A 16,108-nucleotide genomic window follows, 5' to 3' on the forward strand; every position below is an offset into this window, starting at 1 on the left:
GTGATTCACACAAGTTGATTTCCACCAAAATTTCTTCCAATCTTTATCTAATATATTATTTTCTTACGCTATATTTTGTTGTATTTTAATATTTTATTGCCACAAAAATCAAACTAATTTGATTATTGTTTGTGAAATATTGTTGCATATGTTTAAAAGTAATAAACTTTTATTCTCTAACTTAAAATATATGAACAAAGAAAGTTTTTGCCAAAAAAAGTGTTATTTCAAAGGACAGAGCATGCGTTTTTATTTTAAAATAAACAAATTTATTTATTTATATCGAAATGTACTAAAAATTAAAATTTGTCAATCATTATCAAAGGTCATTGGAATGCCCAATCAGAGCAAACTATCCGCTGTCCTGCGCGTAGCACCAAAAAAAATGTGTATTTAAAAAATTCCTGACGCCGCAGTGGTTAACCGATTTTAATTTTGCAAATTTCAAATGAAAGGTACGGTATTCTTCTATATGTAAAAAAAATTAAACTTGCTGTCTGCTTTATATTCAGTCCTGCAAGATTTTGAAAAAATTATTTTTTTTTGCGAAAGCTGGATTGCAAAATTTATTTTGCAAAATCTGTTCAACCGATCGTAATCAAATTTACAGTATTGTTTTCTTATATCATAAAGTTTTTCTTGGTAAAATATTAAGGTCCTAAGTTTAGCATAAATGGTTGAAAAACGTAAAATGCGAATACTTTTTTTTTATCGTTTTTTCGCAATTATTGCTATTTTGCAATAAGGGTGACTATTTTTAAAATTTTTAACGAATTCTGTATTGCAGCAAACTTAATTGAGCAACTTTTATGTCAGTACAACTTTTCTCAGAAATGAATACTTTCAAAGTTATAATCAGGGCCGGCGATAACGGGCCTGCAAGGGATGCACTGCAGGCGGGCGCCCCTGCTTGGGCCGTTTGAGGGGCGCCAAATTGAGCTTTTTTCTGCTGGTGCTATACAAAATACTAATTTAAAAGAGACCGAAGGGCGCCTATGCTGGTTTTGCAGGCGGGCGTCTTATACTCTAGCGCCGGTACTGGTTATAATCAAAAAAACGAAGAAAAAAATCGAATTTTTCCTTTATTTTTTGACATTTTGATTATTTAAACAATGTTCCGGACATTTTTGAGTGGGAGGATAATTCAAATATTATTATATTAGTTATTTTCAAGCAATTTCTGCAAAAAAAGATGAATCACCTCTCAACGTCCAAATGTACTATAGTATCCATTTAGATTAGATTTTTTAACCAAGAGGAGTAAACTAAAAAGACAGATTCACACCCAAGAAAGTTACTAGAAAAGTCACTAAATACATGTTCTTTTTTGGTTGATCACGTCGGCCTTCGACGCTAATCCATAAATATTATATTATACTAATTCGTGGCTAAAAAGTTCTAAAAATAACTGCTTTTTATATAAAAGCAGTCTGAAAATGTAAAAATTAAAGGAATAACGCAGAAAACATAAAAAATCGCCTACATAACTTAATTAACCTATGAAATGCCAAAAGTGTCAAAATTTCGTAAATGTCATTAGTGTCAAAAATTAATAACAGTGGAGTAAACTTGGCTGCGGTTGGACCAATTAGACACAAGCATTACGGCGCGGTAAATTTGAATCACTCCTCTTGGTTAAAAAACAAACAATAATATTTTTACAGATGCGCCTGGTCTAATAATGGAATTTAGAGGATTTTACGCCTAATGAAGTGGCTAGTTCCAAATACTTGTACACCGGACGTTCACACTGATAATGGTCAGTTTTAACCAAAAACGTTTTGTGTTTTGTAATTTTCCTCTACCTTGTGGATATGTTTTAAAGAATTTTTAATGCATTCATATATACCTACCTACCTAGATACAACAGAAGTGTTTACTTCATTATACGTTGTGTCATGGAAGATATACAGCCAACAACAGTTAGTTTATAAACATTTTACCCTTTTCAAAGTTATAAATGATGTATTCTCGATATTTTATTGACTCACTAACAGTTATGTCCTTTTCATGATCATTTTTCAGTGCGTAACAAATGATAGGAAAAAGGGTAAGTCCGTGATAATACACATTTATGACATTTATTCTAACGTGACATTTTAGTTAAATCTGACAGTTGTCACATTTTATTTTCAATTGGGAATAAAAACAAATCAAATGTGTTTCTTGCATTTATAAAATGGTATTTTCTTTTATTTGTATAGTCTTATAAATTATACAGATTATATTTGTAATATTATTATCTAATTAAAAAAAATTATTTTTTTTATTATGGCGCCATCTATCGACAACTAGAATAACTAGAATAAATGTTATAAAAATGTCACCGACGAAATGTAATCACCGACGTGCATTTTTTCTGTCACATACAATTTAATGCGTTAGAAAGAAATCGAAAAACTGTGACGCACTGAAAGATGATCATGAGAAAAAGAATATTTTAATTAAATCACAACATCAATGTTAATATGTAGGTAATAATGTATAACTAAATTGTCAATATAAATGAGTTAGATAAAGTGCGTTCGCGGGTGCCTGTCGACGACTAGTCGGCTAAATTAGCAGCAAAACGCATGCGCACTTTAAAATGATATAAATAATATCGTTAATAGATAAATATACAAGGTATATTTACCTAGTATAATTTAATAATTAGTTATTAATATTAATTAAAAGTAAATATACCTTGTATATTTATCTATTAACGGTATTATTTATATTAAGTGAGGTTAGAAATTGTCGGTGACAATTTGTCAACTGTACCCGCGAACGCACCTAATAGTTATTTATGATATAAAAGTGTTAAAAAGTACAATTTTAAGGCACGCATGTGAAGGTTTGCAGAATGAGCGAAGCGAATTCTGCAATTCACACGAGTGCCTTAAAAATGTACTTTTTAACACGTATATCATACAATATTTTTTCTACAAACGTTATAAATTTATAAAATGCAATATTTTTGTTAATTGCTGAAACCATAAAACCTATGACCCGTAAAAGGTAGAACTGGTTGTCTACACTCGAGGGGAATGTCTAAAAATTCTTAGAGAAAATATTATACCGCTACATAAACTTGTTTTTTCTACAAACGTGTTAATTGAATTTTAAAAAACCTTTTAAACCACCTTTTTCAAATTGCGCAAGTTGTTCTATTAATATTAATGTTAATAAATGAAATATAAAATAAATATTTTGACGTTTCACAATTTGACAATTCACTTTTAACTGCAGTGCCTTAAAATTTTTAAAGCACTAGTGCCTTAAAGTAGCATTTTTAACGCTCCTATGGAGTGCTAAAAATTGCATTTTTAACACGGTTGTAGAAATAGTCCTGTCGCCAGGGGGGGTACAACGGCCTCGTTAATTCAGATGGACTTACTCAAGTTTTTTTTATGTATTTTGACCCGTAGAACACGAATTTTTTGGGTAACAGTTGATCCGGATGTCGATAAGATTGTTATAGACCAAGAACTTGAGGAATCAAATAACAGCGATTTTTGGCAAAACAAAACAATATTTTGTATTTTTTGGGCCATTTTAAGTAAAAAATATTTCTACAAGTTTTTTCGTAGGATGCACAGTTTTCGAGATAAACGCGGTTGAACTTTAAAAAAATCGAAAAATTGCAATTTTTGAACCCGAATAACTTTTGATTAAAAAATAAAATAGCAAGTCTGCTTACCGCATTTGAAAGTTTAAGTCAAATTATATCGGTTTTGATTATTTGCATTGGTAAAAATTTATTTTTTTATTGTTTAACAAAGCTATAAACACGTAGGGTTTCCCGTGCTTTTACATGCGTTTTAACGCATGTAACGTAGAAATAGTCTTGATTGCACTAGTACCTATTCTACCTACTCGTTCGATTTTAAATGAGAAATCATAGAAACATCACTCACGCACTAGTTGTTTGTAGCTTTGTTTAGCAATAACACAATAAATTTTTAGCAATGCAAATAATCAAAACCGACATAATTTGACTTGAACTTTCAAAGGCGCTAAGCAGAATTGCTATTTTATTTTTTAATCAAAAGTTATTCGGGTTTAAAAATTGCAGTTTTTCGATTTTTTGAAAGTTCAACCGCGTTTATCTCGAAAACTGTGCATCCTACTAAAAAACTTGTAGAAATATTTTTTGCTTAAAATGACCCAAAAAATACAAAATATTGTTTTGTTTTGCCAAAAATCGCTGTTATTTGATTCCTCAAGTTCTTGGTCTATAACAATCTTATCGACATCCGGATCAACTGTTACCCAAAAAATTCGTGTTCTACGGGTCAAAATACATAAAAAAAATTTGGGTAAGTCCATCTGAATTAACGAGGCCGTTGTACCCCCCCTGGCGACAGGACTAAAAAATTAAATTATTAGAAGAATTTTTTTTTCCAGCTAACAAATATAAAATTTATTTAATTTGTATTGTGTATCTCGATTTTGATTTCAAAAGTGGAAATCGAATTGCCAAATTAAACTTATTTTTTAGCAACTTTGTGGTTTATTCCTAATGTATTCAGATGCCACAAGAAAAAACTTTAGAACAATAACACTTGTTTGCAATCCCACATAAGCACATAAATAATAATGTATATAAACATTTGTTTTTTTTAATAACTATTAATACAAAAATATTAAATATGATCTCGTGATTTCTAACAAAATTTTATCCTTATTTCCTAACAATTTTCTCTTCAAGGTCAACACAAAATAATATGTCCAATATAATAAGGATGCTCTACATTCAGAACTGCATTTTACAATGAATTAATTAGCATAAATGCAATTAAATGAATAACCCTTTCGTTAATTTATACAAAGCACTTGGGGAGAAAGACATTTACTAAAACGGGGGGTGTAAATAAGATTGATTATTTCATTCATAGAGATTTTGTCTAATGAGAACCTACAAAAATAAAAATTTCAGCTAGTATTTTTTAAATATTTTAATTTCCAATCGTGTAGTAATTAATATTTTTCCATCGCGTTTAATTCTGTCCAATCAGATTATTATTTATTTTACTGGGGATAATCTACTTTATACAGGGTGAGGCAGATAAAAGTTCCATTCGAAATATCTCGAGAACTAAAGGAACCAGAATCATGAAAATTGGAATGAAGGGGTTTTGAAGAGTGATCTCTTTAATGAAAATATTTTTATCGATTTGCTACTTCCGGAAGTGGCTTATAACTTCGTTTTTTTAAATGGAACACACTATATATTTTTACATTTTTGGATTCTCCTTAATGTCTTCTTTCTTAAAATATGAGGTTTTGTAATGTTATACAGGGTAGTTTAAAAGATAATTGCGTTTTTTTTTTCTTAATTTCTAAGCAATATTCACACCCTGTAGAATTGTAGTAGTTTGACATCAAAAACTCTATTTTAGTCCAGAAAGCCACTGCACATCCGCTAGGAAAAATATTCTAATTCGGTTTTTTTTGCACAATCTTACTCAAAAAGGACCCCTTTTAACAAATTTGCATGTTGCCAGGACCAAAAGTTGGTCAAAAAATTTTTTAAACGTTTTTTTTTGTTTTTTTTCCTAAAATTTTTTTTTTGCATGGAAAAATTTTTTTTTAGGTTTTTTGGATCATTCCAAACAGAAAAGGTTTTCAGTGACTTTTCTCTAAAGTTGATAGTTTTTGATATGTAAGCGATTAAAAATTGAAAAATTGCGAAATCGGCCATTTTTAACCCTCAAAAACTATGTGAAAAACTGAAAATTTGGATGTTGCCAAGGTAGATGGGTATTCTGTAAACATCGATTGATGAAATCCCGAAGAGTTTTTTGCAATACAATATCAAAAACCCCTTTGTTTTTTAATTGCCAATCAAGCGTGCGCGACACTATTTTCCACCGTTGCATGTGTATGCAGCATGGTGCAAATGAAAGGAATAAATTCGTTATTTCGTAAACCGGCGACTTTAAGGAAAAATCCCGAAACAGCTCGATTTTTATTTTTAAGTTATGATATTGTGACATATACGGTATACTAGTGACGTCATCCATCTGGGCGTGAGGACGTAATCGATGATTTTTTTAAATGAGAATAGGGTCGTGTGCTAGCTCATTTGAAAGGTTCTTGAATTCTCTATTCAGTAGTATAAACATTTACATAATTATTTATACAGGGTGTCCAATAATTTAATTTTTTTGTCAATTTGCCAAATGATTTAATCTAATAAAACAATTTTGGAGACCCTGTATAAATAATTATGTACATGTTTATATTACTGAATAGAAAATTGAAAAACCTTTCAAATGAGCCAGCACACGACCCGTATTCTCATTTAAAAAAATCATCGATTACGTCATCACGCCCAGATGGATGACGTCACTAGTATACTATATATGCCACAATATCATAACTTAAAAATAAAAACCGACCTGTTTTGGGATTTTTCCTTAAAGTCACGGCTTTACGAAATAACGAATTTAATCCTTTCATTTGCACCATACTGTATACACATGCAGCGGTGGAAAATAATGTCGCGCACGCTTGATTGGCAATTAAAAAACAAAGGGGTTTTTGATATTGTATTGCAAAAAACTCTTCGGGATTTCGTCAATCGATGTTTAAAGAATATCTACTTACCTTGGCAACATTCAAATTTTCAGTCTTTCACATAGTTTTTGAGGGTTAAAAATGGCCGATTTCGCAATTTTTCAATTTTTAATCGCTTATATGTCAAAAACTATCAAGTTTAGAGAAAAATCACTAAAGACCTTTTCTGTTTGAAATGATCCAAAAAACCTAAAAAAAATTTTCCATGCAAAAAAAAAATTTTAGGAAAAAAACAAAAAAAAAACGTTTAAAAAATTTTTGACCAACTTTTGGTCCTGGTAACATGCAAATTTGTAAAAAAGGGTCCTTTTTGAGTAAGATTGTGCAAAAAATCCCAATTAGAATATTTTTCCTAGCGGATGCCCAGTGGCTTTCTGGTCTATTTATGTTCAAATGATTTTTAATATAGTCTACTATTGTTAAAAATTGTTAGTATAGCTAAATGTTGAATTGTACTATACAGGGTTGGTCGAAACTAGGAAAGAGTATTTTCTGAGTTTTCTTAAATGGAACACCCTATATTTTATTATCGTAATGAAATGATATTTTATGCTACTTTTTTATTTCTTAAGCATTCCCTATACCTAGCTGCTTTAATTTGTGAGTTATTGGTGATTCAAACCAAACATTAATTTCAACAAAAAATACGTGAAATTTTATTAGGTTGGCCGTGAAAATATTCAATTACAAATAATTTTTCGGAAATAAATACATATTAATCTTGACTGATCTTTAAAATTGCCAATAATGGTTGAGCTATCAAAATACCTACGTAGTTAACATTCTTGGCGCGATTAACAATTAAGTACAAATTAAAAGCATTTAGGTATAGGGAATGCTTAAGAAATAAAAAAGTACCATAAAATGTCTTTTCATTGCAATACTAAAATACAGGGTGTTCCATTTAAGAAAATTCAGAAAATCCTCATTCCGAGTTTCGACCAACCCTGTATACTAAAATTTAACATTTAGCTATACTAATAATTTTTAATAATAGTAGACTATATTAAAAATCATTTTAACATAAATAGAGTTTTTGATATACAACTACTACAATTCTACAGGGTGTGAAAATTGCTACGAAATTAATAAAAAAACGTAATTAGCTTTTAAACTACCCTGTATAACATTACAAAACCGCATATTTTAAGAAAGAAGACATCGAGTAGAATCTAAAAATGTAAAAATATACAGGGTGTCCCATTTAAAAAAACGAAGTTTTAAGCAACTTCCGGTATAACCGGACGTGGCGAATTGATGAAAATATTTTCATTAAATATGTAGATCACCCTTCAAAACCCCTTCATTCCAATTTTCATTTGGCAACAGAATGTTGCAGGCCCTGGTAGTATTTGAGTATGCAAAACCTGAGGACCGGCAACTATGTTCGGATTCTTTCACCTGAGACCTTGAACAATGAAACACTGAATCTTGCCGGAAGGTACGATGGTGCCTTGTTACCCCCTCCCTCCTCCCTATGTTACGGGCAGATAAAAAGCGATTCTTTGCAAAAAAAAACATTTTTTGTATTCTTTGGGTCATCCTAAACAAAAAATGTTCTTACAAGTTTTTTCGTAAAATGCATAGTTTTCGAGATAAACGCGGGTAAACTTAAAAAAAAAATCGGAAAATTGCAACTTTTGAACCCGAATAAATAAAAATATTCCGAATAATAAAGGGTACCCCCCCGTCAAGATAGGCAAAATGCCCTCACTCCTTTTTAACTCGCCACCCCCTTACCCCTCCCCCACAGCCAAACACGTAGATTTTTAGATTTAATTTTTTTTAGTTGGGTTGCAATTGATTCAAAAATTTCAAGAAATTCACACGTGTAGCTGAGGCTTTTACAAAACATGTCCATTTTTTATGCACCCATAGATCGAGTGTACATAACCTCAAATTTTTTTAAATTTCTTAAAACATAACTTTTTAGCAGGGGGCTGCAGATCCAATTTTTTTGCATTTTGTGTATTTCATCGAAAGCTATCTCTCTGATTTTTTTCAGATTTTTCCGTCAGGTGCGCCATCTTGAAAAATCAAGAAAACGGTTTTTTTAGGGGGTTTTTGGGGATTTTCTCCATTTTATAGACTGCAACATAGATCAACTCAAGGTGTTGTTAATAGATTATGTATAATTTATATTAGTATAAGTACATTAGGATATTCAAAAATTGGGCGAAACACTTTTAAACCCCCCAAAAACCATGTTTTTTTTTAACTTTTGTAAGGATTTTTGCGGGTCTAATTATATTTTTTGTTGTCGATACAGCCTGAATATTTTTTTTGTTTTTTTTTACGTTCTATATCATTTTAAAATATTAGGACTCACCGCAATTTTAGCCCACTTCCTCTATTCCCCCTCCCCCACAGCCAAATTTTTCGATTCACAGCCTTTTTCGATTTTATTTTTTTTTTTTAAGTTGGTTTGCAATTAAATTATGAATGTTATTCTGCTATTTCTTTGTGGCATTTTTGTAATTAACTATTCTAAATGGTCATTTTTTAGTTAAATTCTGGCTTATTTCCCATTTAGAATAGTTAATAATTATTAAATTATAAATTACAAAAAAATCACACGCACAGCTGAGGCTTTTACAGAACATCTATTTTTATGGATCCGAAGGTTGAGTGTACATATTATAACCTCTTTTTTTTTTTGTTTTTTAATAGGTACGTATAATTTTTTGGTGATGGATGTATGTCTATTTTTTTTGTGTTTTGTGTATTTTATCAAAAACTATATTTCTGACTTTTTTCAGATTTTTCCGTAAGGTGCGCCATCTTCAAAAATCCGCAAAACTGGTTTGTTCGGTGGTTTTTAGGGATTTTCTCCATGTTATAGACTTCAAAATAGATTAACTCAAGGTTTTTTATAGGTTATGTAGGTATAATCTGAAATAACTGAGTTTTTAGGGATATTTTATATAATTTGCTATTGAATATACTTAAAAACGACCTGCTAGTTTTCACAATCATAAACTTGTCAGGATGACACGTTCCACAATTAAAATTACGTTTCACAATTAAAACTTCTCTGTTTACATACCTACATCAAAGTTTGTCCGACTAGACACCGTTAAACTATTCACATATTTACAGCTTGCTATTAATAAACTTTTTTGGTACGCGGGATCCAGGCCTAATATTTTTTGAGATCAATACAGCCTGAATATTTTTTTCATTTTTTTACGTTTGATGTGTTTAAAAAATAAGTCTTAGACCAATTTTAGCCCTCCTCCCTCTTAACCTGCCCAATAAATCATCATTTTTTCGTTTTAATTTTTTTTCTCAGTATATCTGTTGCTCAGTTTGTCCTCAAGTAAACTACATTTTAACAAAATAATTTCAAATTTTTGCAAAATTTTTATATAAAGTAAAGATGTCATTGTGATATCTTCTGGGTAGGATACAAAAAACAAAAATAAAACAGAATAATTAATTTTAGAAAAATACATTATTTTAATATATCCTACTTCTTGTCGTTTTGTGAATCAAAACATTTTGTTCTTTGTTCATTAGTTTGTATTTAGTAGGTACCCTAATATTACCTTCCATTATACATATTCTAATTATTCAAACATGTGCTTGTACCTTAGACAAGGAAAGAGAGAGGACGGGTAACACTCATTTAATACACATGTTCCAAAAGTGAAGCCAGTTTTTGGTTTGTTTGTCACCAAAAACATGGCGGTCACGTCAAATATAACAATGGGTTGACAGTGGTGGGTGTTCGTTGAAGGTTAAAATTTCATAAAAAATAAAGTAAATCCTCATCTAAAATTCGTAATAAAAACATATGTGTGTATTGAAACATATGTACGTAATATGAGCAACTTAATAAAACATTTACCGTACACAAATTCTTCATTTTAAATACATTTCATGTTTTCATTTTAAATACTCGATGCATAACAATACCCCAAAGATACGTCGATGATCAAAATCTCTGGTGACGGTTTGGCTTCACTTTTGGTCATAGGATTACTCGTCCTCTCTATTTCCTTGTCTAAGGCTTATACCATCTACATAACCTATATCTCTGCTCAGCCTATTATAATGTCATTTTGCTTGACGTTTACTGCCACGTAAAACACCATAAAAAGAATAAGAATATATTACCAAAGAATATATAGCTCCGTTTGTAGAGTATTCGGAGAGTATATTCGTTGGTATTACACTTTACAGTTCTAAAGTTCTCATCGCTGTCTTCGTCTATTACAGGTATAACATCTGTATTGTCAAAGAGTTTTGTAAGATATTCTGCTGGCTTGATGATTTTTGTAAAATATCTTCCATGCGATAAATATTATATTATGGCAGCTACATGCCAACAACAGCCTATGCCTATGGTTATGTTGCCGTTTGCGCCACTCGCATCTACAACAGGATCTATCGTTTAATGTTTTCCAAACCATCTTCGTTTGGCTCATAATCCAAATAGTCCATGCTGTATGCTTGTCCCCATTAGGTAAATTATTCCGAGTCATTTTTTTGCACAAACTTATTCAAAAACAGGTCCTTATATTAAATCCGCATGGTGCCAGGCAGTATAGCAGCGGTCGGAATATTGTTAAACAATTTTTTAAACGAATTCAAAAAATCAATTTTTTCACTTAGGACAAATTTGTTGTAGATTCTGTGGATCAACCTGAGCAAAAAAGTCTCTTTTGATTTTTCTATAAAATTGACTGTAGTCGAGTTACACGCAATTTAAAATTTGAAAAACGCGAAAATGGCCATTTTCAAGGTTTAATAACTAGATTAAAAATTATTATTATGAAAGTCATAAAGTGACCAACTCAAAGTTTAAAGCCCCCCCCCCTGCAAGAGCCTGAAGAAATTTTTGTCATTATTTTATTACTATTATTTTTAATAATTAAAGATGAGCGCTAAGCACGTATTGAACCGACCGTCCGCGAGAGAGATGTACAATTCATTGGACGTTTTAAAAAATATCGATTGGAAGTCAAAAATACGTTTTAAAAAAATAAAAAAGGAATTTTGAGGTTATATGTATTGTACACTCGACCTACGGATCTATAAAAAATAGATATGTTTTGTAGAAGCCTCATAAAAGTTTTAAATTAATTGCAACTTAACTAAACAAAAAAAAAATAAAAAAATTGGAGTTTTTGTGGGGGCAGGGGGAGGGGGGTGGTGGGCTAAAAATGCAATTAGTCTTATTTTTTAATCACATATAACGTAAAAAAATGAAAAAAAATATTCAGGCTGTATCGATCTCAAAAAATATAATTAGACCCGCAAAAATCCTTACAAAACTTAAAAAAAACATGGTTTTTGAGGGGTTTAAAAGTGTTTCTTCCAATTTTTGAATATCCTAATATACTCAGTTATTTTAAATTATACATCATCTATTAACCAAACCTTGAGTTGATCTATGTTGCAGTCTATAAAATGGAGAAAATCCCCAAAAACCCCCTAAAAAACTGTTTTCTTGATTTTTCAAGATGGCGCACCTGACGGAAAAATCTGAAAAAAATCAGAGAGATAGCTTCCGATAAAATACACAAAATGCAAAATAAATTGGACCTGCAGCCCCCTCCGAAATAAAAGTTATAGGTTTTAAAAAAGTTAATAAAAAATTTGAGGTTATGTACACTCGACCTATGGGTGCATAAAAAATGGACATGTTTTGTAAAAGCCTCAGCTACACGTGTGAATTTTTTGAAATTTTTAAATCAATTGCAACCCAACTAAAAAAAATTAAATCTAAAAATCTACGTTTTTGGCTGTGGGGGGAGGGGTAAGGGGGTGGCGATTTAAAAATTCGCGTTATCTCATTTTTTAGTTGCATAGAACGTAAAAAAATTAATAAAATTGAATTCTGGTAGTGAGGCCATTTTGCCTATCTTAACGGGAGGTACCCTTTCCCTCCATTAGTTTCATCTGTTTTTGTTTCGCAATGTATTATGTTTTTCATCTGTTGCGTTATGTTGCCGGTTATTAGCACGCTCATCACTGTATATCTCGAAACTTGTGTCATACCAAGAGCGTATCAAGTGAGGGCATGGGGTAGCTGTCATCCTTAGAAGCACAAAATAAGTAAATTGATTCAAATTTTATTGTCGACCCATTGTTACTTACTTACTTATTGTTACATATCAAAAACAATATTTTTTATTTTCAGATGCGTCGTGTTACTAACTCTACCTCACTTTTTCTCCGAAAGGGGACGACAACTTCTTGTGGCATATGCCCTTTTACTTGTCATATCAGGACCTGCAAAAAATACGTTAAACAATCTTGGTATATTAAGTGAATCGTTAGCATGTGGCCAGGTAACTATTTAAAACTACTTAAAGATTATTCGATATATAATATACAGGGTGGTTCATCTTATTCGCCTCGGTCTCTGTACGGAAAACCACTTGATATTAAAAAAAAATACTTCACAGAAATATACAGGGCAGAAATATACTACAATCTAAAAATAATGTGAATTATACAGGGTGCTCCAAAAAAGAATAGTATATCAAAGTTATATTTTTTTATGGAATGCCCTATATCTGATGGCATTACTGAATTGACCTTAAAAAATAAGCTATATGTACTTTCATAAGGGTTCCCTATACCTAAATACAGGGCGTTTTGATTTATTTCAATTTTTATGAAAATGTAAGGTTTTAGCAAAAAATAAATATCTACGAATCTAAGAATCAGTAACAAATTCTTTCTTGGATATTAATAATAGACTATTTAGCATACTGAAGCAGATGCTTACTGCAACAAAATTTCTTACAGGGTGGTCAAAATATGAGATGGTTCTATTAACAAATTCAAGCTGTAATAACTTACTTATTTTAAATGGAACACCCTGTATCTTACTAGTCTATCGCGTAAAAAATTTACTTAGCTTTCAATTTATATTAGGGTTTCCTATATCCATCTTTTTACAGGGTGGTCAAAATATTAGATTGTTCTGTTAACAAATTCAAGCTGTAATAACTTACTTATTTTAAATGGAACACCATGTATCTTACTAGTCTATCGCGTAGAAAATTTACTTAGCTTTCAATTCTTATGAGGGTTTCCTATACCTATCTCCCTTCATTTTTCAAATATTTAAAGATTTCCTAATTTGTAAGCTTTAAAAATTAGAATTAAGAGGAAACAGTAGCGATCAAAAAGTAGCGAAAACTCGTTCCAAGATTGCGGCTGTAATTTTGAATATTTTTTCGAGATATTTGGCACACGTATTCCTAATATAATAGAGAATGGCGGTACGGAGCCCAATTTGAAAAATATATTAATGTGTGGATATTACTCTGTAATTAAATACAATATTAAAAAAACGAGCCTGTACCACCATTAAGAAGAACAAAAAAATACCCTTTCTTCAAATAAACTTTTTTAGCCGATGCCTAGATTTTGTGTCATTTTGGAACTAAGTACTAAAATTTTTTATTTCATTAGTAGTTCCAAAATGACACAAAATGTAGGCATCGGATAAAGGAGTTTATTCGAAGAAAGTGTATTTTTTTGTTCTTCTTAATGGCGGTACAGGCTCGTTTTTTTAATATTGTATTTAATTACAGAGTAATTTCCACATATTAATATATTCTTCAAATTGGGCTCTGTACCGCCATTCTTTATTATATTACGAATACGTGTGCCAAATATCTCGAAAAAAATATTCAAAATTACAGCCGCAATCTTGGAACGCGTTTTGGCTACCTGTTGATCGCTACTGTATCACCTTAAGTATCTATGTCGTGGATGTACAACACATCACCAACACCGGCAATATACATAAATATGATAGTCAAGATACTTTCGTTAATAAAATTCACATTTTTATCATTTAATCACACAGAGTGTTCTTATTTTAAATGACATACTCGATACTCTATTCTTTATAATGGAAGATATTTAAAATATCTTCAATTCCATGTAGAACATTCTCCATACACGTTATTCTGTAAATATAAATTCCCATGTTATTCTGTAAATACCCATTTTCACATATTTTTGTACAATATAGGCTCGTTTTCATCATAGTAGCCATTGCATTTAATTGTTTTAGGTCTGGATCCCGCGTATGAAAAAAAAGTTGAATAATAGCAAGCTGAAAATTTTTTAATAGCTTAAGGGTGTCTAGTCGGATAAACTTTGATATATGGGAACACTGGAACAGGGGCAGTTTTAATTGTGGAACAGGTTAAAAATTTGGAACGGTCACACCACGAATACGGCACATTTATTTTGTCCGACAGAACAGACTTAAACTCTCTGAACAGAAATTAAACTCTCATGCAAAAATCAGACTGCTATTTATCACCAAATGGGCGTTTTAGTGAATGGAACATGTAGAATATGACAAATGACAGGAGTTATGACAGGTGATAAATAGCAGTCTGATTTTTGCATGAGAGTTTAATTTCTGTTCAGAGAGTTTAAGTCTGTTCTGTCGGACAAAATAAATGTGCCGTTTTCGTGGTGTGACCGTTCCAAATTTTTAACCTGTTCCACAATTAAAACTGCCCCTGCTCCAGTGTTCCCATGTATCAAAGTTTATCCGGCTAGACACCCTTAAGCTATTAACAAATTTTCAGCTTGCTATTAATCAACTTTTTTTTCATACGCGGGATCCAGACCTATTTGTAATTGCGATTCAAAGATTCAAACAAAAAGTGGTGTTCTTAAATTTACTTAATAACCGTCGGTTTAAGATATAGAAAATACTTACACGAAATGAAATAAAATTTAAATATCTTCCAGAATACGGCATCTAATATAGGGTATGCAGTTTAATATAAACATATTATTAAATGTCACATGTAGACCAAAATCAACTAAAATAACACAACACTCTGTGTGATTACATGATAACAATGAAAATTTTATTAATGACAGTATCTTGTCTAAGTATTGCCGGTGTTGGTGATGTGTTGTACATAACCACGAAATAGGTACTTAATTCTAATTTTTAAAGCTTACAAATTAGGAAATCTTTAAATATTTAAAAAATGAAGGGAGATAGGGTATAGGAAACCCTAATATGAATTGAAAGCTAAATAAATTTTCTTCGCGATATACTAGTAAGATACAGGGTGTTCCATTTAAAATAAGTAAGTTATTACAGCTTGAATTTGTTAATAGAACAATCTAATATTTTGACCACCCTGTAAAAAATAGGTATAGGAAACCCTTATACAAATTGAAAGCTAAGTAAATTTTCTACGCGATAGACTAGTAAGATACAGGGTATTCTATTTAAAATAAGTAAGTAATTACAGCTTGAATTTGTTAATAGAACAATCTCATATTTTGACCACCCTGAAAGAAACTTTGTTACAATAAGCATCTGTTTAAGTATGCTAAATAATCTATTATTAAGATCCAAGAAAGAATTTGTTACTGATTCTCAGATTCGTAGATATTTATTTTTTTCTAAAACCTTACATTTTTATAAAAATCGAAATAAATCAAAACACCCTATATTTAGGTATAGGGAACCCTTATGAAAGTATAGCTTATTTTTTAAGGTCAATTCAATAATGTCATCACGTATAGCGTGTGCCAA

The 16,108-nt window shown here is 30.9% G+C and overlaps 1 protein-coding gene across 1 annotated transcript in view; it reads left to right on the forward strand.

The window, feature by feature from the left end:
- LOC114333517 (DC-STAMP domain-containing protein 2-like) overlaps positions 1 to 16,108 on the forward strand; it is a 186,374-nt gene that overhangs the window by 17,033 nt on the left and 153,233 nt on the right. The window contains exon 2 of the mRNA XM_050643805.1: positions 12,713 to 12,863. Coding sequence (XP_050499762.1) covers positions 12,713 to 12,863 — 151 coding nt within the window. The remainder of the gene's footprint in view (positions 1 to 12,712; positions 12,864 to 16,108) is intronic.

This window comes from Diabrotica virgifera, chromosome 2, assembly GCF_917563875.1.
Source record: "Diabrotica virgifera virgifera chromosome 2, PGI_DIABVI_V3a".
Lineage (NCBI taxonomy): Eukaryota > Metazoa > Arthropoda > Insecta > Coleoptera > Chrysomelidae > Diabrotica > Diabrotica virgifera.